The 24,588-nt window shown below is 36.3% G+C and overlaps 1 protein-coding gene across 1 annotated transcript in view; it reads right to left on the bottom strand.

Annotated features, from left to right (window-relative positions):
• LOC149074138 (flavin reductase (NADPH)) overlaps positions 1 to 9,009 on the bottom strand; it is a 28,491-nt gene extending 19,482 nt beyond the window's left edge. The window contains exons 1-2 of the mRNA XM_089246445.1: positions 8,851 to 9,009; positions 6,846 to 7,004 (exon numbers count right to left, since the gene is read on the bottom strand). Of these exons, the coding sequence (XP_089102571.1) occupies positions 6,846 to 7,004; positions 8,851 to 8,923 (232 nt within the window). The 5' untranslated portion in view covers positions 8,924 to 9,009. The remainder of the gene's footprint in view (positions 1 to 6,845; positions 7,005 to 8,850) is intronic.
• Positions 9,010 to 24,588: the final 15,579 nt, after the last annotated feature.

The following is a 24,588-nucleotide window of genomic DNA, read 5'->3' as shown; positions in this document are numbered from 1 at the left end:
GAACACTCATACTCCATCAATAATTTAATGTTATCCCAAGTTTCTCAAATCAAATACCTTTGTGTCATAATCTCAGCCGACCTACGTTGGAACAAACATGTTAACTACGTTTACCAGAAGTGTCTAAACAAACATTTTTTTCCTCCGCCGCAACGTTAAACACTCCACTCAGGATATCAGACTACTTTGTTACCAAACTTATATCTTCCCCTGTTCTTTCCTACGTCACTGAAATCTGGAACCTCTACACCTCCAGTAATATAAACAAACTTGAATCAATCCAAAATAAATCCACCCGATTTGCTCACGACTGCTGGTCATCTTTCGTTTCCAGTGTCCAAACTTAAAAACGAACTTCATCTCCTCCCTCTCTCTACTCTTCGTCTCATCTCTCAAATTAACACTGCTATATAAAATTTTCCATGGTCAATTCAACATAGATACTTCTGGTATCTTAGCCAAACCATCCTACATCTCTAGAAGACTCGACCATTCAATTAAAATAAAAACTATTTTTGCTTCCACTGACTATTTTAAATACAGCTTCTTTCCTCATACCATTGGTGAATGGAACAAACTTCCAAGCTCTATTGTCAAATCCCCCCACTATCACTAGCTTTTTGTCCAATATCTTTGTAATTTTCAATCGCATCCTCTTGTATAGGCCCCAGGGCCAGCAATATAATATAAATAAATAAATATTGTCGTATTCATGTTGCTCACTGAATAAGGTGCTAAGCAAGATGACACACACACACACACACAGGTGATCCCTAATTGTTTATATTTTCCCACACAATATTTCTATTTTGTATATTTTCATCAAATCCACTGGAGCGAGTGAACTCAACCCAATAAAACTGATACTGACTTCTAATCCGCAAGTAAAACACATTTGCTCACCAATAAAGTGTTAAGTGAGATGACTCGCTCTGATGGTTATTTATATTTCACAATGAGATTCTCATTTCATATTTTTTTTTTTTTTTTTTTTTTTTGTATCCTGTGTATATAATATGGCAAGTGTAAGATAACAGATGAGATGGCATGGGGGCCCCCTCCAATTGCTTTTAAAATATACCTCCATCCTAATATGTGTACATTCATCCGTCTTAACGAGAAACCCAGAAACTTTCTCAAACTCCCAACCCCATCTTGTCTGTAATCACCACAAAATTTGTTAATCGCGACAGTTCTCAATTGTCCGGGGAAAATATGTTGTAAAAATTTTATATAGTGTTTTTTTTTATTTTCTTGACACAAAATAAAGTGTTCTGAACTTTGAAACGAAGCTGGGCTGGAACAGATCTCGGCAACGGGATAAGTCCAGTGGCAATGTTCTGGCGTTCATTCCTTCAGCATAGTCACACCCACTAACAAGCAATCACCATTATATAGTCAAGTCTCCATAAACAAAGCCGCTATTTGTTCCATCAAAGGGTATGTTATATAGAAAATTAGTTAGGAGAAACAGTTTTCAATGCAGACTCAACAAAAATATGACTGACCATTCTGGTAAAAGATTTGTTATACATACATGCAACTTTTCAATGAATTTATAATTTGAAAAAAAAATATTATGGATCATTTACAATATGTATTATTGTTGTTACAATATCATGTTTTGCAGAGCAATTCTTTAATTTTTTGCTCTGCTTAGTCCAATTTTACACACATCATTAAGGAATACTTTGCAGTCTATTTGTTTCTATTCAACTTATCTAATCTACATGAACAAATATGGTTGGTATCTGACATTTTTAATAAATAAAGATTTAAGGTATGAAAAGTAAATATAATGCTCAAACTATCTGAATTTAGTAAAACATTATATTTGCTTTTACTACATTCAGATAGTTTGATGATATTCATAAGTAATATAATATAAATATAATTATTATTATATATATAAGTAAAACAAATAGAATCCTAAAGTGCAGACAATGTTTAAATCAGCCAATTCAATCGATTTTTAACCTATTAATCAGTGAGTGAATGTTAATTATTTCTACCTATAATATAATATTTCAATTAACTTCTCCTTAACCAAGTAAAAAGCATGTAGCCAGTACATCGGAAGCAGGAAGCTGGCGCATTTATGCACATTTAAAAAGTATTGAGAATCTTCACACTTCAATTGAGCTGCCTGTCGAAATCAGAAAATCTGCCTGCCTTAATAATCATATCCTTAGGTTAATGTTCATATTCTAATGTTAAAGATAAAAAAAATATTTGGTTATAGCTATTTGAAAATTAGAACACTTTTGCTATAATGTCAAAAAAATTCTCCAAAATATACCAGACTCTTATTATTGTACATTGTAAAAATTACTCTGAGGTACTTCTAACAAAGAATGAACACAGCAAAAAAAATTTTTTCAAGCTCTTCTTCCTGTGTTTAGGGGCTTCCTATTATACACATGGGATATGTGATGATTTTACTCTTTTGTTTCTTCCAGTGACTACGACTTAGGGATCAGAACTTATGTTACCAGTTGTTTCTGAATGACTGAAAATATATTATTAAAATACTTTTCGATTAGCTGAAAAATGTTGACTAGTCAATACAGCCAACACCTTTTATACCAGAAAGCCTCAGCACGCAGCTTTGACATCCCCATTCCACCCATAGTCATTGGGTATAGCAGGCCACCACCAAACCAGAACATGGCTCCCACTCTGTCCCAAGAGAGGGATATAAGCGGGTAACGAAGCCACGTTGGAGAAAAGAGAAGGGGAAAAATAATGATAAAAATGAATCAAAATAAAACATAACAAAGAAAATAAAAAATAAAAAACTGCAGCATTTCTTGCAGACAAACACACCCACCACACTAGCGAGGAACCCAAGTCAAAAAAAAAACATTGCAACGGAATACAGTATTATAAGGACCCACATGGATCAACACAGAATTTAACATATATAGCAGAAATCAGTGAAAATCACGATGAACATCACTGTCCAATAGAGAAAGGTATAGCAGGCCGACGTATGCAAAATCTTCATCTTTTTTACAGTATATCCAATGACTATAGGTGAAATGGACCACATCAGTGACATCACGAGTTTTGTCCAGAAACTTTGTTATAGAAGGTGTTGATACAGACATGGAAGTGAGTAGCGATTGAGAATTGTAATTGTTCAGTCGGTCGACTATATTGCTTTGATAATACAAAATTCTATGCAAAAAATGTCCAATAGAATTAACTGCTGAGAGATCAAAAACCAATTTCTTGACTACACAGTTTGGTTCATTTGTTAATATTAAAACGAAATAACTTAAAACATGTTTTAATGCACATAAAGCAGCAATTTTCAATAATTTTATATCCTGACATAACAAAAAGTGGAAATCCGCTAATAACAAGAAGACAATAACAATTTTTGTGATTGCAAACTGCCATTATAACAACTTTTACTGTACTGACAATATTCTGTATTCCCCAGATTTCCTCATCTACAATTTTAAAAAATAAAGAGGATTGTCGCACATAAAACACATATTTTATACTAAATATTTAATTACAAAACGCACAAAAATGTAGTTAGTTGAAGTTAAATGCTGAAGATATTCAGTATTCCACAGATTTCATCTACAATTTTTGAAAATAAAAAGGATTGTATGTATACAAAACACATATTTTTCTATTAGATGCAGTGGATCCCCCTATAACAGGGGTCGGCAACCTTTTTAGTCTGAAATTTTGTAAATTGTGATTTTTGACACTTCTAAGTTTTTAAAGAGCCACAAAATTTTTAGAGCCACATACGAGAAGCCGGGCATAATGAAATATAATTTATCAAAAAACATTTTACAATGATATTTCCCAATTAAAAATACTTACCTAAATAAAATAAATAATTCTCTAATAATTTAATTAATAAAATAAATAACTTAGACACGAAACACTGTTTGTCTCACTCTCTCACGTACTGATTGACTATAAGTACATAGTTTCGTTGCATCTGTGGTCGCCTCCCGTGTGCGGTGATCGCCGACTGGCACGAACAGACTTGTCAGAACGTGTTTATCACGGCGCAGTCTGTACATTTTAGTTTTTTTTTTTAATTTTGGCAAATATTAGATACTTAGTTTATGAGTAAAGGTGTTATGCCCAGCTATGCCAAAATCAATGAAAATTGCCAAACATATACACAATCTAAAACTGCAAATACCTACCTACTTTGATCCTCAGAGTTTGAAAATAGGTTTATTAAATAACAATTTATAGGTACTTACACTTATAATTATTATTTTAACGCTAATTTTTAAATAATAAAAGCTATAAAATAGATAAATAATAAAATAGGTAATTTATTAAATATATATTTTAATAAAAACACTTTCGCGGTAATATCCAACAGTAGTACTTTGTTTCTTTTTTGACAGTTCTTATTGATTTCAAAAAAGTAGTTAGGTATCTTATTTGGAAAAAAATATGTATAATATGTATTTTAAAAATATAATACTTATTATGCTACCTACCTTTACTTCGGTTTTTTTATTATTATTATATATATATATATTATATATAATAAATAAATATATAATATATATATATAATTATATATATATATTATATATTGGTTTTTTTATTATTATTATTATATATATATATATATATATATAATAAATTTATTATATATAATAAAAAAACTGAAGTAAAGGTAGGTAGCATAATAAGTATTATATTATATATATATATATATATATATGTACATACATAACTTTGAGAAGATAATTCGCTTCTAACTCTTTTACTTGAAACAACAAACTATACGTCACAGCCAAAGCACTAGTGAAGATGCCAAATTGTCTTGCGTCGAAAGCAAATTAAAACCTACATAGAAACATCAGACGACGGCGTCATTCGAGAGCTTCCGATGGACTGACGACAGTGACGACGCGTGTCACGGGGAGGGGTGCGGTGAAAAGCGAGTACAAGTGGCTGAGAGATAGAATCGGTGCCTAATCCTTGTTAATCGATTCAGAACGATTTTTAAATGTTTTTTTTTTTGATAAAATAAATAATATTTGCGTATGGAACTAAAGAGCCGCAGGTTGCCGACCCCTGCCCTATAACGTCCCCACTTATGTTTTCCTGCGTAGTAAGACTTATTTTCGTCTCAGTTTTTACTAATATTCATTGAGATTTCCTATTTAAAGTGTTTTCCTACTTACCCAGTTTTTGAAAAACATTATAATCGGGATCCACTGTATTCAGTTACATAAGATTAAAAATTGAGGGAATTAAAATGTAATCATAATGTATTTTATTATTTAAACTTCTATTTAAAAAATAGTTGCATTAATAATAAAGAAATCTGATACTCAAATTCCTAAGGATTCTACATGCATGAAATTGAAGAATAGACTTGGAAAATGTGAGATTGTCCTGCGATTTAACATTTGTTTGACAATGGATTATGTTTGAATTTCAAGGCACCACTGTATAATGCATACAAACTATGTTTTCCTGTATTGGCTGAGCTTGTTTCTCTTTTTCAGCCAGTTCTCATATATGAGTGTGAAAAAGAGTGCTGTGGAAAAAAATTGGTTGAAAAACACTGGTCCGTGGGAATTTCCTACCAAACTGTGTAACATTTTGCCCAATTCATAGACACTGAATAATTTCCTGTAATTATACCTTATCTATTTTTTATTTCTGTCTTAGCCATCAGCAGGTCTGCAAATTATATTTATTTTTTACCTGTCCGCAAATTATTTTCCTCTCTCATTATTTATTACAAATTATTTTCATTTATTTAATAATTTTTTGCTAGTCCAGGAATTACTTCTCCAATTGATTCTTGTTGGATTGCATATTATTTCTACTCCATAGGTCATCATTACAAAATTAGGTGAGAAATGAGAAAAAAAAATTATTTAAAAAAATTGTCTACCAAAAAATCCAAAAAAAAAGTCTTAGGGACACTTCTTTACCTGCTAATAAATGAAATATAGTCAGCAATGAAGTTTGTTAAAAATTCATGGTGAAAAAAAAAAGAATTTAAATTTAACCATGTGTTAACCTTTTACCGGCCGAATTTTGATTTAGATTGATTTTTTTATAATTTTTTCTCCTCTCATTTCCTCTTCCAATTCTTCAGATTGGAAAGATTGGAAAATTGGAAATTTGATATTTTCGAAATTTTCTCACTGTAACCGTAACTGTTAGAGTGACACTGTTGTTTTCCATATCATTCTTGAGCGCATACATCAAAATACCTTATGCCAAAATTTCATTCAGTTTCTGTGAATGGTATGATAGTTAGGGGTTCATATGTCGGGATACTTTTTTTATAATCACCCTGTATGTTAAATTGATTGAAATGTTTGTTTTGTAAATTAAATTTGGAATATCACACGTTCAGGGAAAAAAAATCAAGTGCTTTATGAACAAAAATATTTTTTTCTGATTAATAAAACATTAAAAGGGTAAGAGATGGGCATATCTGATGAGGCATTTTGCCTATTTCAGCACTTGACTGGAAACGTGGCAATAGCTACAAGTTCCATCTATTTTGGGAGTTCATTTTCAAAGGGTGATTTCAAAAATGAGAATTACCCCATATATATTTTTTGCCAGTCCCCAAATCAATTCTCTAAGTTCTGTCAGTCCATGAAATTTTTCAACTACTTTCACTGGTTTGCAGATGTTAAAAGATTGAAAAACACTGACTTATATCACAAGCATGAATGGGAACATCAAGCTATTATCGATGTGGCATAAACGTTTAAAATTACACCAATTTGAAAAGCATGTCAATGGTCATCTTAATAACAGACCATTACCCACAAACTTTAAATAATCATTTAAAGAATCAATAGAAAAATACAAACTCAAATCATTGCGAGTTCCAAGAACTATCACAACACCGTCCTGTCCTTTTACTGCTTTATCTACATCATCAGCATTCAAAACATCACCTTCAATAATCGAGGCAGGCTGAACAGATCCAAGTTTGGATTTATTTCTGACAAACGCCGTAACTTCAAGACCTTAAAAGCACAAAATTTACAACAATTAAAAAATCAATAGAAAATAATTATCTTAAATTTAGCTTCACAATATTTTCACACACAGATCAATAAATTCTGCAGTAACAAAAAATGCTAATTAAAAGATAAAGAAGCTTTTAAACCATATGAAACTTTAAAAACATTCACACAGCCAAATCCTATGTACAAGGTAGTCATAAAATAATTTTGCCCATACATGAGCCCCTAGTGGGCACAAAAGTTAACAAATGCGAATGAAATTTGAGATGTGTTTTAAAATATGTGTTTGAGAATGGATAGAAAAACCCCAGCTCTCATGGTTACGGTCATAGCCACAAAGTTTTTAAAAATTCAAATGGCGACAGCTAAGTTATCTGCGCAGTAAAAACCATAAATGGAGTATGAACAGTACCAGTAACATCATAAATTCTGATGCAGACAAAGAAAGATATCACCAGAGGATTGGTGCTCTAACCCCTCGGAGGGAACTTCAGGTCTCAGAAATGTGATTTGCATTGGTTGTTCCCACATGTTTCTTTGTCAATATCCAGCGCCAGAATTTATGGTGCTACAGGTGCCGTTCCAATGTCATTTATGGTTTTTTACTGCGCCAATCACTTTGAAATGCATGAAAGTGAGCGTTGTCATTTGAATTTTTTAAAATTTTGTTACTGTAACAATAACCACGAGAGCTGGGTTTTGTTTTTCTCCCCATTCTTGAATACATAACACCTATTAACTCTGACAAACCTATATCTCTAATTTTATTTGCATTCTTTGATTTTTGCAACTGCTAGGAGCTCATGTATCGGCGAAGCCATTTTATGACTACCCTGTATATGCCAGGACTTGACAAATCAAGAAAATAATCTAGGTGCCAAGCATATTTCTTTTGCTTGAGCTATTAATCACACACTGAAAATTTTAGACGGCAATATCAATATTTTAGTTTTAGTGCACCACAAAAGTTTGAGGCTTTACATATTTTGTGTAGGATTCCTGCAACAAATAAATACACATAATGCTTTTGGACGTTTTTCTGACAAAAGAAAATCACCAAATGGGATTATTATAGCTGTTCTTTGTGTTATAGCAAAATTGTGTAAAGTGAGACAGCGTAAAACGAGAAATACTTGTAATTCATTGATGTTCATTATATTTACTAATACGAACTGGGGGTTATACTTAATCACTGGTAAACGTGATAATTTCACAAAATTTAACAAACGTACCAAAATGGTCAGTAATTATGCATAATCTCGCCAAATATATCACATTTTCCGTAACATATACATTTGAGGAGGGGGAGGAAAAATCAATGAAAATATCAGAAAATTAGTCAATTTACACAGATGTGAGAAAAATGACCCCGGTATAACGAACTTCGCTTCAACGAAAATTGCTCGATCTAACAAATTTTTCAGAAGTCCCTATACATATTTTTTTAATAACTCAACCCCGATACAACGATTTTCTTCGATTTACCAAATAAAAACGTCGATTTTATCCGATTCATCAAATAGGGGTTCGACTGTATTTTCAAAAGCTAAAAGTTAATACGGAACTAATATCATTGCGTAAGCTGAGGATTAATCTTAAATATCAAGTCAGAATTTGTTCCATCATAATTACTTCAAATCTGTTCATTCTAAAGATAAATAAAAAATTATTTAAAAGTGATTTACCAATTAATAGTTTTAAAGAAAAGAGGGAATTTATGTTAAAACAAATTGAAAACTTGAAATTGCTATTCTGTCACATGATGATTTAATGGGTGATAAGCGACAATTTTCCAAAGAAATTAATAGGTATAATTGCTGTATAAATTAATTACTGTGTCAATTACCTCTTTTTAAAGCAGCTTCTGTAGTCACTAATCCCACGTTACCTGTCGCACCAAATATAACTACTTTCTTCATTTTTTTAACTCACTTTTTAAAGCTCAAATCGCAACACCGAGGTTTTGTTTACATATGAAAGGGCGGGTGCGACTCAAAAGTACAATACAATACAATAATAATTATACAGGGCTCTCGGCTACTAGGACCATACCCTGATCTTTAGAAAAAATAGAGAAAATTGACAGGAAAGAAGATGCCCGATCATAACAAGAACCATAAATAAGCATTTTCACAAACAATGACAATAACAAAAGCATTACTAATGCCTCATAGTTAACAGATACTGAAAAAAAAAAAATTATAACAGTACAAAGTTACGAGTATGGAAATAACTAGAGAGGGAGGAAAAAAAATTATATATATACATATACACATGCAAATAAGTAACAAAAGAAAAAGTAGCACACATTCAAGTGAAGCGTTAGCCGAAACACTACGAAAGCAAAGAATCAAAATACAACAATAAATATTTAAATGAGATGTACCTTACATTCAATGAGAACCTTAATACTGCTGTCTCATAATTCATTTGAAGCAATCAGGAGAAATAAGTAAAAAAATAATGATAATGAAAAAAGAGGAAAAAAATACATCTGTTAAAAATAACCCAGACTGGGGGGAGGAAAAAAAAATTTAAACAAGATAACAATGAACTCTTTTCACTGAAAGCGGAAAGAAAAACGAGAGGGGGGGAAACACAAACAAAAAGGCAACATTATCTACTTTATAACAATCGGGGGGAACCATCAAGTTTTGGGATGGGGCTTAGAAACCCTTTTTTTTTTTTTGAATGTTCGACGTTTCTTTGCTCTTGCCTCTTGCCGCGGACGAGATGAGAAAATCGGTATAATCGAATTCACAAGAAATATTGGAACCAGGATCTTCATCAGATGGAAGGGGGTCATTAAAGTTTATACCAGAAGAACCTGAGGCCTCCATGGCCACATTTACACCTGAAGGTGGCATGCACGTGTTTTGGAGAGATGATTTAACTGAATTCACAATCACCGGTATCAAAGATCTAATAGAGTTATGAAGGGATTCTTGGAGACTGGAGCTAAGCTCCTTGAGAACGATTTCACGAAGCGCATTTATTTCCTCATGTACCAGAGATCTGATCTCAAGTTTCAAAGAGTTAATGTCCGACGACGTTGAAATATTAGCACGACCAGCATACGACGTATTATTTGATTTACACCTTGCACGTGCGATATTTATAGGGACGTAGTTTTCAGCTTTGTATTTGAGGACTTTAGCTTCAAAAATAAATGACGAACAATTCCTGTCAGTGGCTAGGTGTGAAGCTTTGCAGTTTATACAAGAAACTGAATTTTGACATAGCTCAAAGACATGGTCATCACCACCACACTTTTTACAAAATTGATAAGGGGCTCTACAAAACTTTTTTCGGTGCAAGTAACTAAAACATCTAGGGCATTGATTTGGCTGATCGATGAAACGACGGGGATGGAAAATCAAGAACCACAATTTTACCTCACTTGGTATACTTTTACCAAAAATCGTAACTAATACCGTGTGTAAGGGATTATTGTCTTGATGAAACGACGAACACTGATAACCTGGAGGTTTTCACCAAGAAGCTCTTCTGCAATCTCGCTTACTGGAATATCAGTAGGAACATTATTAAGCACAAACTTAGATGAGATGGATTCCGTAAGAAGGAAAGGTTTAACCGGAATATCAAATATATTCTCAATGTTTAAGAACTCCTTCTCAATTTGTGAATTACCTGTGGTGATAAGAAGCTCACCAGCACGCGTGAAGCGGATTTCATGAATATCTTTGGAATTAGAGATTTGGCCACATATAAATTTTTTCAGTTCAATAGGTCTTGTTTTCGGAACGGCTACCGGACCCGAAAATTTGATAATATACAAACACGCAGGTTCAATAAGATCGATGATTTCAGCATCACAAATCGAGAACGACCAAACATTAGAAAGGCTGGGCACCTTACCTTTGTTGGCCGAAGAAAAGGAATCCGCCTTGGCAGAACACATGGTTTTTGGGAACTCTTTGGCACCTTCATCCATAGATTGAATTAGTTTATCATTGATCTTACAAACAACATGACCCCGTGGGGTAACTAAGCCTTTACTTATAGACTTAACTGTATAAAAATTCACTTTGAGGCGAGAAGGAAAAAAAAAAATTAAAATTAAATATAAAGCAAAAAAATTTTTTTTACACCGAACCACTAGATAACACTAGCGTGTCCGTCCCCACGCCGGCATATGACTCAAAAGTGGTGTTGCCAGAGTATACAATCCAATACTGTTATACAGGACTTGGGTAGTAAGGCTATCTTCCTGGTTGAATAAGCTTGCTGCCAGAGATTATCGAAACTATGTAATTGTAATTAATCAATGTTTTGTTTACTTGACTTAATTAGTCAAGTTTCAAATTAAAAAGTTTTATTGCACTAATACTCATTTTTATATGAGCCATTCAATTTTTTTTAATGGTCTCCAAGTACAGTCTGTCACAAAAAAGTAAACAAGAGTAACGGTATCAAAAACACGTTTCAAGTTTTTTTTAATGGCCGCTTTGAGAACAGCAAGTTTTTCAGTATGATCCAGAGAACACCCGCTCGAAACGAGAGGCTCCCGAGTAGCGCAGTGGTAAGGTACTCGTGAAAGACCATGAAAGCCGTCATATCAGGTTCACGGGTTCGATCCATGGAGAAGTAAGAAACATGTTATATTTCCGTACACACTTTGGGAGCCACTACTCTACAGTAATTTCATGCGGTGTAGTATAAGTATACTGGCTTGATGGAGTAAAAAAACGCCCCACAGCAATTATTATTGTGCTCCCCAGACTTTCAAGTCTATCTCCACCTATGGTGGAAACTATATATTAAAATTACATGCAAATCGCATATAATTATATAAAAATTTAACGTTATTAAATGTACCGTGCGACGTAAACTGAGTAAATATCATATGCAATAGAATTTCAGAGACTCATAATGTCTGGATGAAATGATAATTTCCGTGAACAGATGTCCACAGTGAAATGCCTGTTGGTACGGATAAAAATAATGACACCCCCCCCCCCGTCAACATCTTGGAATAGGAGCCCCTACGCTGCGATCTTCAGCGGAGGAGCCCCCTCCGTAGTGGATTCATAGTGTGAAAAAACAAAAAATGATGAGAATGTTCCAGGCCCCAGGGCTGGAGCTCCGTCAGCCCCACCCTTGTAGGCAGACTATGATAAAGCGACAGCTTTGATGCAAGCTTTTGTATAACAATCCCCTCTCTCTCCCCCCAGTCCGAAAAAATCAAGGGTTTCTTTTCCTTGCTTCTGATAAAAAAGAGGCTACATTCCGCATCGGCCTTTTTTAAGCCGCTGTACTGCCTTGAGAAAACATCTCCCCGCAAAACATCTGGGTTCGATCGAAAAATATTTATGGTTCACATCTGACAAAATATAGTTATTAGATGGTTCGAAATCTTATGGTAAGTTAGTTGAACGTGGAGTGCGTACACAAACGATTAAATATTTTTCCACGTAGATGAATCCTCAAGATGTTTCTTCTAGCTTGAAAGAGAATGGTAAGCAACACTAAAAATATACATTTTTGATAAATTTTATTTTGTATATCTCGAGATAACTAACTATATACTAAATCTACAGCCGAAGAGTTGAATTCTGTTTCCAAGGTCGCAACGGAGGAGGGGGTTGGGCAGGTGGAGTCTGGTGCTCTGGGCCGCAATTAGGGGGGAGCAGGCGGGTCTCGTGCCCTGTGCGCTGGACCCGAGGGGCGCAAATTTCATTCTGAAACCTCTCCTTCATCATTACAAGGGGGCGTCAAAATGCGCGCTTGCCCCGGGTGACCAAGCATCTAGTTGCGGCCTTGCTGGGCCCCGGGTGGCGAACGAAAGAGGGCGCGAATTTGACACTTTAATCTCTCCTTCAATATTACAAGGGGGCACCAAAATGCGTTCTTGTCTGGGCCCCTGGACGAAGTGATGTTTTGAGGCCCTACCTGGAAAATTCTTGAAAATTTCAACCACTTCTCATGTCAGGTCGCTCTTCTCTTGAGGCCCGTGAGCCGTGTCCGGGTGGGTCCATGCGTTAAGACGGCACTGGTTCTTGTCGCTTGGTCAGCGTTTAATTAAGTAAGTGTCAGCCTTTTAATTAAGTAAACATTTTAATTAATTAATTAATCCTTTTAATTAATAAATTAAAATGATTTTAATTAGTTAATTAACATTCTTTCAATGAAATGCACCCATTTTTGTCTTACGGACTAATGTAACTTTTTTTTTCTTTTTTGGCACTATTCATAACGTGCAAAAGTTAAAAAACAAAAGAAACGTTTCATCACAACTGCAGTAAAAATCCTCATTGCATAGGCGCCGGAACCTGATACTGAGGTTGTTTGAGAGTCCCAACAAATTTTACGAGGGGGCCGAGCCTCTCAATAATTAATATATATGCAATGCACTGTCCCACTCCTTGTCCTGTATAAGGGCTTGAGTCCGTATATACGGGACAAATGGCATCTTTCAGCCCCCCCCCCCCCAATGTTTTCTTAATTTCGGCACCCCTGCCTCATTAGAAAATTTAATTGATCGCAAATCAATCGAAACGTCTTAATATTCAGTTTTAAAGAATAATTCGCATGGTTTGCAAAAATACGAAGTTTTCATCCACAGTGAGCAATTGAATTTATTTGTGCTGACATCGATGCAACACTTATTAATAATCACTTTGTTAATAATTTTGTGTAAAATGTATTTTACGATCAAATTTTGTATTTAATCTTAGTTAGAATGAAGGTAAATGATATAAAAAAATTTGTCGATATATTGTAACTCACCATAAAAATCAGCTGAAGAGCAGAAAATTGTTCAATTTTGGGCGAAACACTCTTTTCGGTATATTCACGATAGATGCTTATGTTAAATTGTGTGCAACTTAATAAATTTCAAACCTTGCGCACACGATTTTTCTACTTTGAAATGCGAAAACTTTTCTATATTTTTTTAACAAAAATTTAGATTTGTGAACCTATCATTTGAACTAATGAAAAAACGACACTGTAAAAAAAAATCAAAATGGAAATTTTCGCAATGTAATTCACTGCGTTTTTGCAAAGAAACAAGTATTCGTTATCACCAGTAGTTAGTTATGTGCACCTTGATGACCGATTCAAAACACAATATTTTCTGTATACAGGAGGGGCTTCACTGATTAGTCACTGATTAGTTTGCTCGGTGAGGACGGGCGTTGTCATCCATAAACACAAATTCTGCGCCCATGGCACCCCTAAACAAACGTACATGTTGTTCCAGAATGATGCTCCGATAAATTTGGGCTTTCATGGTTCCGGTTTCAACATGCAGATCTGTTCTGGAACCCAGTCCACCCCAAATGAGCAATGCTGCACCACCGTAACGGTGTCGTTCAATGATGTTGTCTTGGTGGTAACGGGTACCTGGAATGAATATGAAAGTCCGACGTGAATCAGACTGCAAGCTAAACCTGGACTCGTCGGAAAACATCACACAAGCCCACCGTGACGATGTCCACATTGCATGTTCTCTACTCCAGGCTAATCGCTGCCGACAGTGAGTTGCCGTGAGCGGAACACATCTGACAGGCCTGCCAGCATATAGACCAGTGTTTCCCAAAGTGGGCAATATCGCCCCCTGGTGGGTGATGGAATGGTCCAAGGGGGCGATAGAACCTACTGATTTAACATAGGATCCTATGGGTTTACTTGAGTTCGGGGGCGATGAGAGGGAAAAATTTCTCATGAAGGGGGCGATGGAACAAAAAGTTTGGGAGACTATGATATAGACCAATATCTCCCAAACGTCTGTACACGGTTTGCCTTGAAACTGTGGTACCCGTGGCTGCAGATAGCTGACGAGACAGGTCGGATGCTGTGCTCCGTCTGCTTCTTTTGGCAGTTACTGCCAAATACCGGTCTTCATTCGGCGTTGTAACTCGGGGGCGACCTGTACTGTAACGTCTACTGACATTTCCGTTATCTTGGAATCGTTGCCAAAGCCTAGAGATGACACTTTGGGCAATTCCGAGTTCCTCGGATACTTCCATCTGAGTACGCCCACATTCCAGGCGGCCGATAATTCTACCACGTAAAAAATCATCCACATGCGTCCTCTGTGTCATAACTATTCGCTTATGGCACTGAGCGCCTTACAGAACTCTTGTGAACAATTTCACTTCTTTGCCACCATTTCTTATATACCCCCCTCTTAAACTCTCGTCATTGTGACGTACTATCGACATCATCTGGTGGCTTCCAGAAATTTGCATATCATTCTTGCAGATTTGTGTGATAATTCTACAGGTGAAATTTTTACTTTAGATTTCGATTTCCGTGTGATTCTGAATTACCCTTAATTTATGGACATGAGTGTAGATAGCTTGGCTCTGATAAAGGCTGGTGACTCACCCATAGAAGCTGCGACTCACACTTTGAGAACAACTGACTTGCAGTACACGGGTATTAATATTTTATTCAAAAGCTACGTGAACATCTTTAATGTTTGTGATACATACGTAAATAATTTTAATTTTTTTAAATTTGTAAGTCTGTTCGAGGACCACCTGTTCCATCATCGCGACTAGGTTGCAGGACTCAGTTTTCTTCATTAAACTCGAATATTTACGTTGTATCGGTTTTCACGAATATCGGATCTGTCGAATTTTTTTCACGTGCCACTTCGCTATATCCGGGCTCGACTGACACATCACTGGATTTGTTGGTTCATATAGATGATATGTTTATTTCATTATCATCTGAGATAGTTGACAGTAAACCAATATCTGGTGGGAAATCTTTTATCAAATATTGCCTCCTCATCAATGTTTGATAAAAGAGTTATGCTGATGCACTTCCTATCCTGTACTGTGACGTATTAACTCTTCAAAAACCTGTTATTTCTACGCAGGTCGCAACTAGATATTTTGTCACCCGGGGCAAGTCGGCATTTTGTCGCCCCTTGTAATGTAGAAGCAGTTAAAGGGTGAATTCGGCACCCCCTTCTGGTTCAGCGCCCGGGGCACCAGATCCGCCTGCTCCCCCTATTTGCGGCCCTGTTGCTACGTTACCTTCTCCTCTCACTTGCCACTCCCTTCTCTGGGGAGAAAAAAAGATTCTTTTCCGTGTGTATTTCTGGATTTAAAAAAAACAAACTTGATTTTCTATCATATTTATTGTTGAGAAAAAAACCGCAAGAATCTATAACTAGGCTGAGGCAATCGGGGCACTGTCCCAGGGCTCCGAGCCGAATGTGGCGCACAAAAATTTACACTTACTAGGGGTCTGTTCATCCAAAATTTGGGTCCGCTTTCCGGACCCTTCACAAAATTCCGTATCCGAAAAACGAACCCTTCACGAAATAAAAAATAATGAATACATAAATTTGAAATTTCATTTCTTTTGCTATAGATCAACTAGATTATTTCGCTTCCCACAAAATTACTCATTTCATCCAGGTTTAGGTTCACTTGTATTCAAGGCCATTAGTTAGGGTCCCGACATTTCCAGAGGGGTGCGGGGTCATCATGCGCTCAATGCGTGGAGAGGCGGATGAGTGGGCAAAGGCACTCGGCATCATAGGCGGAGATAGACTTGGAAGTCTGGGGGGCACGATGATGATGATGTGTCAATTCATCTATGCGTGTATGGATTAGATCAGTCGACTTCATCTTTGATGCTGGGGGGGCAATGCCCTCCATGCCCCCCCCCCCCGTATCTCCGCCCATGCTCGGCATCCCCGCGCGCCATCTCATGACGAAATAAGTTTTACTTAAATACTTATTACTATTAATTCATCAATAAGTATCATTCACACTAGTAATTATAATTATTAAACAATTATTAATTAATCAAGATGGTTGGGGGAACGATTGAGTTAATGATGTTAAATTAATTAAAACGGGATTTAACTGGTAGGAGTAAATTAATTATGAGCATCAATTACTTAAATAGCATCCAAAACTCATCATGGTGGTTATTTCGTTTGTTAATTCATTATTTTTTTATAATTAATGAATTATTATTCATAAACTAATCATCTGATTCATTTAAAACGGACTTTGACTAAATCCGAAATGAAAACGTTTACAAGCGTTTTTTGGACTTTCACCAACTTGCTTTGGTAAAACCCGAGTCTTTGGGATTTTACCGCTACATATAAGACGCAATATTACAAGTAATATGATGAAACACGGGCAATTTAGTCGCTAAACTTTTACTCTGAGCGTTGTATTCCTCAACTTCTTCATAAACTGACATATTCATTATTCATTAAGTTGCGTTCCTAGCTAAAGATGTAATGCATCAAAATAATTAGTTTCTTCCGCAAATTACTCCATCCAATGCAATCATCCACATAAGTTTCATGTTTTTTAAAACCGAGGCCATTACAGAGGTTGCAAATGATAAATTTCCTATAGCAAATGGTAAAAAAATTTCTTCATCCACAACTACTACCAGCAACAGCACAAGACTAAGGCCGGGATTACACTATAAAAGTTTGATAAAAGTTCGTTTATAAAACTTCAAAAATGCAACCAATAGGCGGATCAGTTAAGTTCGCTCGAATGTAACAGATGTATTTATTGGTTACATTTTTCAAGTTTTATGAAAGAATTTTTATCAAAGTTTTATAGTGTAATACCAGCCCAACGACAAACGGACGGAAACTTTTGCAAAAACAATTTCATATAAATCTTTTATATAGTGTAATGTGGTCCATTTCCTTTATAAAATAAATTTTAATAATTGCGATTATAAAACACATGTAAAATTAAGCATATCTATCATTAAACGTCGCCAAGTATGTTGGCGTCAATCAACAATCGTGCCAAATAACCAAGATCATATCCTGCAAGCAAGCTCTAGTGAAGCTGAGAGGAAAAAAACCTTCTCCACTCCCTATTTACTGACGTCGTAAAATGCTGCTTTTCATTGGTTGCCGGTTTTGGGTTCTAGGTCTACCTTAGACGCCTTCGTATTAAGGAGTTCTAGGTCTAGAGAATCTCTAGCCTGGACTTCCTCAACTTTTCCCAGAAATCAATATTAATTTGTAAAAAAACTATTTTTTTTCGTAAATTTTGAAGTAGGGGTACTGACTAGGGTGACCATATGTCCCTTATTTCCCGGGACAGTCCCGGCTTTTTCTCTTTTTCTGGCTGTCCTGACTTTTTTGCTAGAATGTCCCGGTCTTTCACGTATTTCTAACGAAGTCAACTTGGCTTTTTCTTCAAATTAACGAATAAAATTATCTTCCCAACTCAGAATATATGCTAGGATAATTATGATTACAAATAAGAATATTCCTCTCACATATTTGTAATGTTTTTATTTTAATTCACTGCAATGAAGTAGTGCTTCATTCGCTCTCGATTGGCGACTTTTCGTGATTTTAGCACGAGTTGGTATTACTTACTTTTGGTATCACTAGGGCTGGGCTTAGGAATTTCGCGGCCCGGTGCAAAAGATTTTTTGCGGCCCCTATAAAAAATTTTATGCAGTTGCTCCCCAACTCAAATTTTTCGAATAACGAACATAAATCTTGAAGGGAAAGAAATTGTTCAGAAAGAACTCATTTTGTTACTCATTTTTTTTCATCATTGCAGGAGCGCGTTGATAGTTGAGATCCAATCAAACGATATATTGAGAGGGAATCGCATTTTAATTAATTTGATAATATTTATAAATGATTAATAATAAGTAGCGTGGTCCACCTACCCAAGGGCGTAGCCGGGGGGGGGGGACTTGGTGGTCTGGTCCCCGTCCCCCCGAAATGTGAGAAAATGACCGAAAAAAGGGAAAAAGATGGCCAAATCCATTGTTCTGTCACTTTGGTCCCCCCCCGAAATGAAAGTGGTCCCCCCCCCGAACGAAATTTCTGGCTACGCCCCTGCACCTACCAACACTTCATCGTCGCTCGAATCATATTGAACAAACATTTCTTACACTTTTAAAGCGTTTCATATCATCTTTATCAAATATATGCTGCAGTTCGATAACTTTGATCATTTTTCGAATCTTTTATTGCTGTTTTTGCTTAATTAATATAAATAATAGAAGTGAAGAAATCAAGTACTGGGATTCACAAAAATAAAGAACATTCTGAAACACGTTAGAACTGTATTTTTGAAAATGCAGATTAATTAAGAATTATCTTATGAGCTCTCTAATTGTATTCTGCTTACCGTTCCCACTTTAAAAGTTTTCTCGCTGAGTACGACTTATTGTCGTAATCCTAACTTCTACTAACACTTATCGAAATTTCCCGTTTAAAGCGTTTTCTCACCTACAACGTTTTTTTTTATGAGTTTTTGGAAACCTCTATAAGTGGGATTCACTATGTACGAGCTCTCCAATGTTATTACTTGTTTAAAACAAAGAGTTTCTTGAGCCACAAATAAAATCCAATATTGTGATGTGTTGTCGATTCAAATTCGAAATTCAAAAAGACGCCTAGTATAGGTTGTCGAATATTAGTAACACTAGATGCAATCAACTTAAACGTCAGAAATAATTTATTTAATAGTTAGCAAACACATTTTCTTATCAGAGAATGAACTATCGGGGCTGCAGGCAACGTAGCCTACATCCTAAATTTTTGGACCTTTGTGCTCTTAAATGTTTTTAGGCATGAACTCTCTGTTCATGAAACAAAATATCTAATGTCGGCACTGTACTAAAAGAGTAAATAGATTGAGAAAAAAAAAACCAGAGAGAGATTTACTTGAGATTGTGTTACTTTTTTTCTGGAAGTTCAGTAGTAAAGATTGTTAAAATTTAGAAATCATACATTGTATGTTCTCTTTCGGAATATATGAGAGAATGATTCATAGATGGTGGTGTTAGAAAATTTAGAAGAAGTTCTCAAGCCTCTTAGGGAAACAACATGACAGTTCAGAGGTTCTCAGGAAGCCATGCAATTAACACTCCGAAGGACAGTCGAAGTTGCCTCGCTCCGGGGCAGTCGTCTTCTAGAGATGCCCATGCCACAGGCTACTATGGCCATGGCCCCCCCAAGGGGGGGGGGCTGACAGGGCTCTAGCCCTGGGGCCCGGAACAGTTCTCATCATTTTTTGCTTTCTCACGCTATTCTTTACTTAACTACAGAAGGAGCCCGTGAAAAATCTGACTGGGGGCCCACAAAAGAGACCAGCCTGGAGGCCAGTGGAAGCAACGCGGGATGAAATTGCAAACATTTACCTTGGGTGCACTATTGGTACCTCCAGACCAGATGGCAATTACTCCAATGAGAGGGAAGTTTTTCAAGGGGAAAAATTACCATATTTTTTTTGTAGTGTCATGAAGTATTTTTTCCTTGGTTAATGTAGCCCTGTTTCTTTAATGACAGAAAGAAAAGCCAGACTTTTCAGGGGTACAGAATGTGACCACCTGCACATATACTCTTTTCCTGTTTGAAGTTAGTTAATGCCATGTCTAATAACGCTAAAAATGATATTGTAAGGGCTTCAAACTGAAAGCCACCTTTCACAATGAATAAAAGTTCAATGGGAAAGAAAATTAAATTTTAATTGAAAATTTCCAAAACATCTGCTGAGAAAGAAAAGGGTTTCTTTTAGAAGAATTGCGGCCCGATGCGACCGCACCTTTCGCAGCCCCCTAAGTCCGGCCCTGGGTATCACTTTTGGCGATAATTGGCAATGTCCCGTATTTCGAAGCCTGATTTCCCGTATTTTTCTCCCAGCAAATATGGTCAATCAAATACTGACTATAAGAAAAGTTACAGCTTTGTAGCTAGAATATTGTGAAACTACATTTCTCTTTTGCTTCCTAAATGACAGCACAAGTTCAAATATTTTGAACTACTTATAAAGATAATTTTGTCTGGAAATTTTTTAAGCATCTTCTGGCAACTCTGGTTTATTTGAATTATTGAACTTATCCTTTAATTTGCAGCCGATAGCCCTGCTTAATTCAACCGTAACCGTATCCGGTAATCAGTGATCTCGTTGGATCTCGTCACTCGTTCTCGAAATGGCGCGCTTCGGGTGTGGGTGTCGTCTCACAACGTTGACGCGGTTTTTTTTTCTCCTGTAATTAATCCGGTATTTTAAACAACTGTGATCGTCGAACTTTTGTTGCGGCTCTACATTCATTTTCATTAAGACTTTTGTCGATGTGATTTCTTCAATGATGAGTGTCAACGATGTTGAAGAACTTGGTATTATGCGTAACGCTGCAGTACTGAAAGTGACAGTGTCGTCCCCCCCCCCCCCATTGTCGTGTATACCCTGTGTAATGTTTGTGTTTTTCAAGAACATTTCGAGAACTGGAACTTTCTGCAAACTCTTCTACATCCATCATCTGGTGTTCTTGTGTGAAGTAAACATGTTCTGTCAAGTAAAAATATATGTTTATATTACGTAAACATATATGTTTACTTGCCACAAGAAAACATGTTTACTTGACACAAGAAATTCCATACATAATTTGCATCCGAAAATGGAAGCTGGTGGCAATAATGAATTAATTTCCATCTCGTACTTTGCCAACAACTTCCATTTAATTGAGCCTACGATTGTGGATCCATTCAGCAAATGTTCCTTGTGATTGCTTATGAGGAACGTTTGTCCATGATTGTTGATATGTTAGGTAAAGGTTCGTCATAAGCAATCACCTTGCCCAGTGCTTTGTTTAATGCGGCATTTGTGGTCACCCGCTTTGTTTTAAATATGTCCATTAAAATTGCTGCTGTTAAATAACCAAATTGATATTTAACGACAACAATTTTTGACCCTTTTGTAAGAAGATGTTGTTAGATAACCAAATAGCTATGTAACAGCATCTTCTTGCTTCTATTTTGAAAAATCCTCCCCATTGCTTTTTATCCAAAGTTTGATCTGAAAGTAGCCTGGGGTAATGTGATGCATATTCAGGTTTCGTATAGCAAACTCCTAGCTTGTTAAAATTGTTGCTGTTAAATAACCGAATCGATATTTAACTACAACAATTTTGCCCCTCCCCACATAAGATGATGATGTTAAATAACCAAATAGTTATATAACGGCATCTTCTTACTTCAAACATGTTAAGCCCATCATTGTAACTCAGCCGAAGCCGGTGCCAAGCCCAGTTGAGAAATGAGGAGGCAGATGATGGGTCTCACCATAACAAGTAATGGAACTGCTACGATATTGGTCATCACTTGGCGCCAAACACGGATGGCCTGAAAAAGTCACCAAAACCAGCATAGAAAAAAATGCTGAAAATTAACAAACATAATGGTAAAAATATCACTATCTAGACCAGGTATTTTCAACCTGTTGCTTGCGAGCATCACAGTGTTCCCTAAAGTACCCAGAGAGTTGATTTCATGCTTGCAAGCACTTGATCAATGTTCTAATTTAAACACCTAGTAAAAATGAAATCCAAGGATTAAAGTCAATGATTTTATGCAGTTGTATATTAAACTTGCTGGAAGGGTGCTCGCGACTGACGATAAAACGGCTGAACACCTCTGATTGAGACCATAGTTTCCCAAACTTTGTTCCATCACCCCTTCAGAAATTGTTTATTCTCATCAGCCCCAAAGCAGAATGTGCCAAAATCTGTGATGTATGTCGCAGAACAATTTGGAAGAATTTGAGGAAAAAGTGCAAAAAAACACTATTACATGTATGGAAATTTTTACCGCAGAACATTTCCAGTCAAGAGGAATCATCACAGAACAGTGCTAAACATTCTGCTTTGGGGCTCAAGTGAACCCATAGGTTCCTATCAGGGTTCTCCCTCACATTTTATCAATTGTAGTAATTAATGGATGGCTAATCGGATGTGAAAAGTTGTAGCCAATTGACACGCCGTAAAGTGTGAATTCCAAAACAACTGTATCAAATGGTCGATTCGACCATCAAGAGACCGAATGGACACTCAAGATTTGGTGAATTTGATCTTTTATTAATTCGCCAAATAAAATATTTTGTCGCAATGGCGATCAGCAGTGCGAACCCTGGTTCCTATGTTATACCAGTAGCTTTTATCACTCCCCAGAACCATTCCATCACTCACTTTGGGAAGCACTGATCTAGACTAAACAAAGTATCCACCCTTTCAAATAAATAACGGTCCTTCATGTTATATAAATAAATATTCTCTGTATAAAGAATATAATAAGGGCATAAAAGTGATAACAAATAGAATGATACTTATCCATAGGATAGAAATTCAAAAAACGATGACTAAATAGAACTGCCATTTAAAATTTTGAGAAGACGTGCTCAAACAAAAGCTGGAACTCATGTGGCATAACTAGCACCACCTCATATCTGTCATTCTAGAAATTAAAAAATATGGCAACCCATCGCTATTATGTAGTCTTTGGCAACTAATTGTCGGAACAAAGTTGGCAAGGGAAGTGACCAATATTGATGCTGTACCCAAGTAACATATCTTCATCTGAAAATAAATTTCTTGTCACCTTGGCCTTTCAATAATAAAAAAAGCCAATGATTTTGGCGGGGGATATTTCAATATCCTCTTGCATTTAGAGCACTTATTCGCAGTCATAATTAGGAACTGTCCTTGCGCATGGTCCAGGGTTTAAGCTACAGTTGCATTTTTTGCAAAATGCGTAAGAAAATCGTAGAATGCGGAAAAAGTAGCAGCCACTTTCGCAAAAATGCGTACAGGACAAGGGCGTAGCCCTTGACCCCCAAGTCCCCCCCCCCCCGAAATGTGAGAAAATGACCGAAAAAAGGGGAAAAAGATGGCCAAATCCATTGTTCTGTCACTTTGGTCCCCCCCCCCGAACGAAATTTCTGGCTACGCCCCTGGTACAGGAGGTACGCAACGAGACGTCGAACCATCAATCATTACATTAGCAATGCAGCATTTTGATAAAGCTTTTCCCCCCCTTTTTCCCAAAGGAATTTTTTATCCAGCTTAAACCCTGGCATGGTCAGTGTTAAACTATTGTTACTTTTGTAGTAGTCGATTTAGATGGTAGACAAAGAACGTGTGCAATTGCATAATTTCATGAGTACATAGGCGTTGGAAACTGAGGCCATTTGAGCCTCAGTGCCAGGAGGGCTGCCCCTTCCAATAATTGAGTATACGTTTGAGTCTTGTGTATATGAGACGACTGTCAACTTCCAGCCCCCTAATGTTTTCCCCGGGTCTGCACCTCTGCATGTGTATACATTGGCATATGTAAGGAGAACCCCTAAGTCGAGATTATAGTGTTATTTTGCAGGAAAAATCTTTAATTCCCCCCCCCCCCAAGAAAATTCTTCATGTGTCATGGGGGGAGATGGGGGGGCAGCATCAAAGGTGGAGTCAACAGATCTAATGTATATATGAATTGGCATCATCGTGCCCCCACACTTCCAAGTCTGTCTCCGCCTATGTTGTGTGTATATACATAAAATGTAACTTTTCAAATGAATCAGTCATAATATGTGATAATCAATAGAAATAGGGCAAGGAAAACTCCATAAATTGAATTAAATAAAATGTGCGGTTGATTAATGATTAAACTAGTGAAAAATGAAGTGGTTGCCAGGGATGTGTGCATTGCTGTACGCAAAGGGGGAGGGTTGGGGTTTTAACCCCTCCTCTTGAGCCAAGATTATAGTGTTATTTTGCAGGGAAAAAAAGTAAACCCCCACAGACCCATGTTTATGGA

Source organism: Pholcus phalangioides, unplaced genomic scaffold (assembly GCF_987345545.1).
Source record: "Pholcus phalangioides strain wild (caught in Gottingen) unplaced genomic scaffold, Ppha-v1.0 ptg000017l_1, whole genome shotgun sequence".
Lineage (NCBI taxonomy): Eukaryota > Metazoa > Arthropoda > Arachnida > Araneae > Pholcidae > Pholcus > Pholcus phalangioides.
The sequence above is the reverse complement of the archived record's forward strand: the minus strand, read 5'-3'. Positions and strand labels throughout refer to the sequence as shown.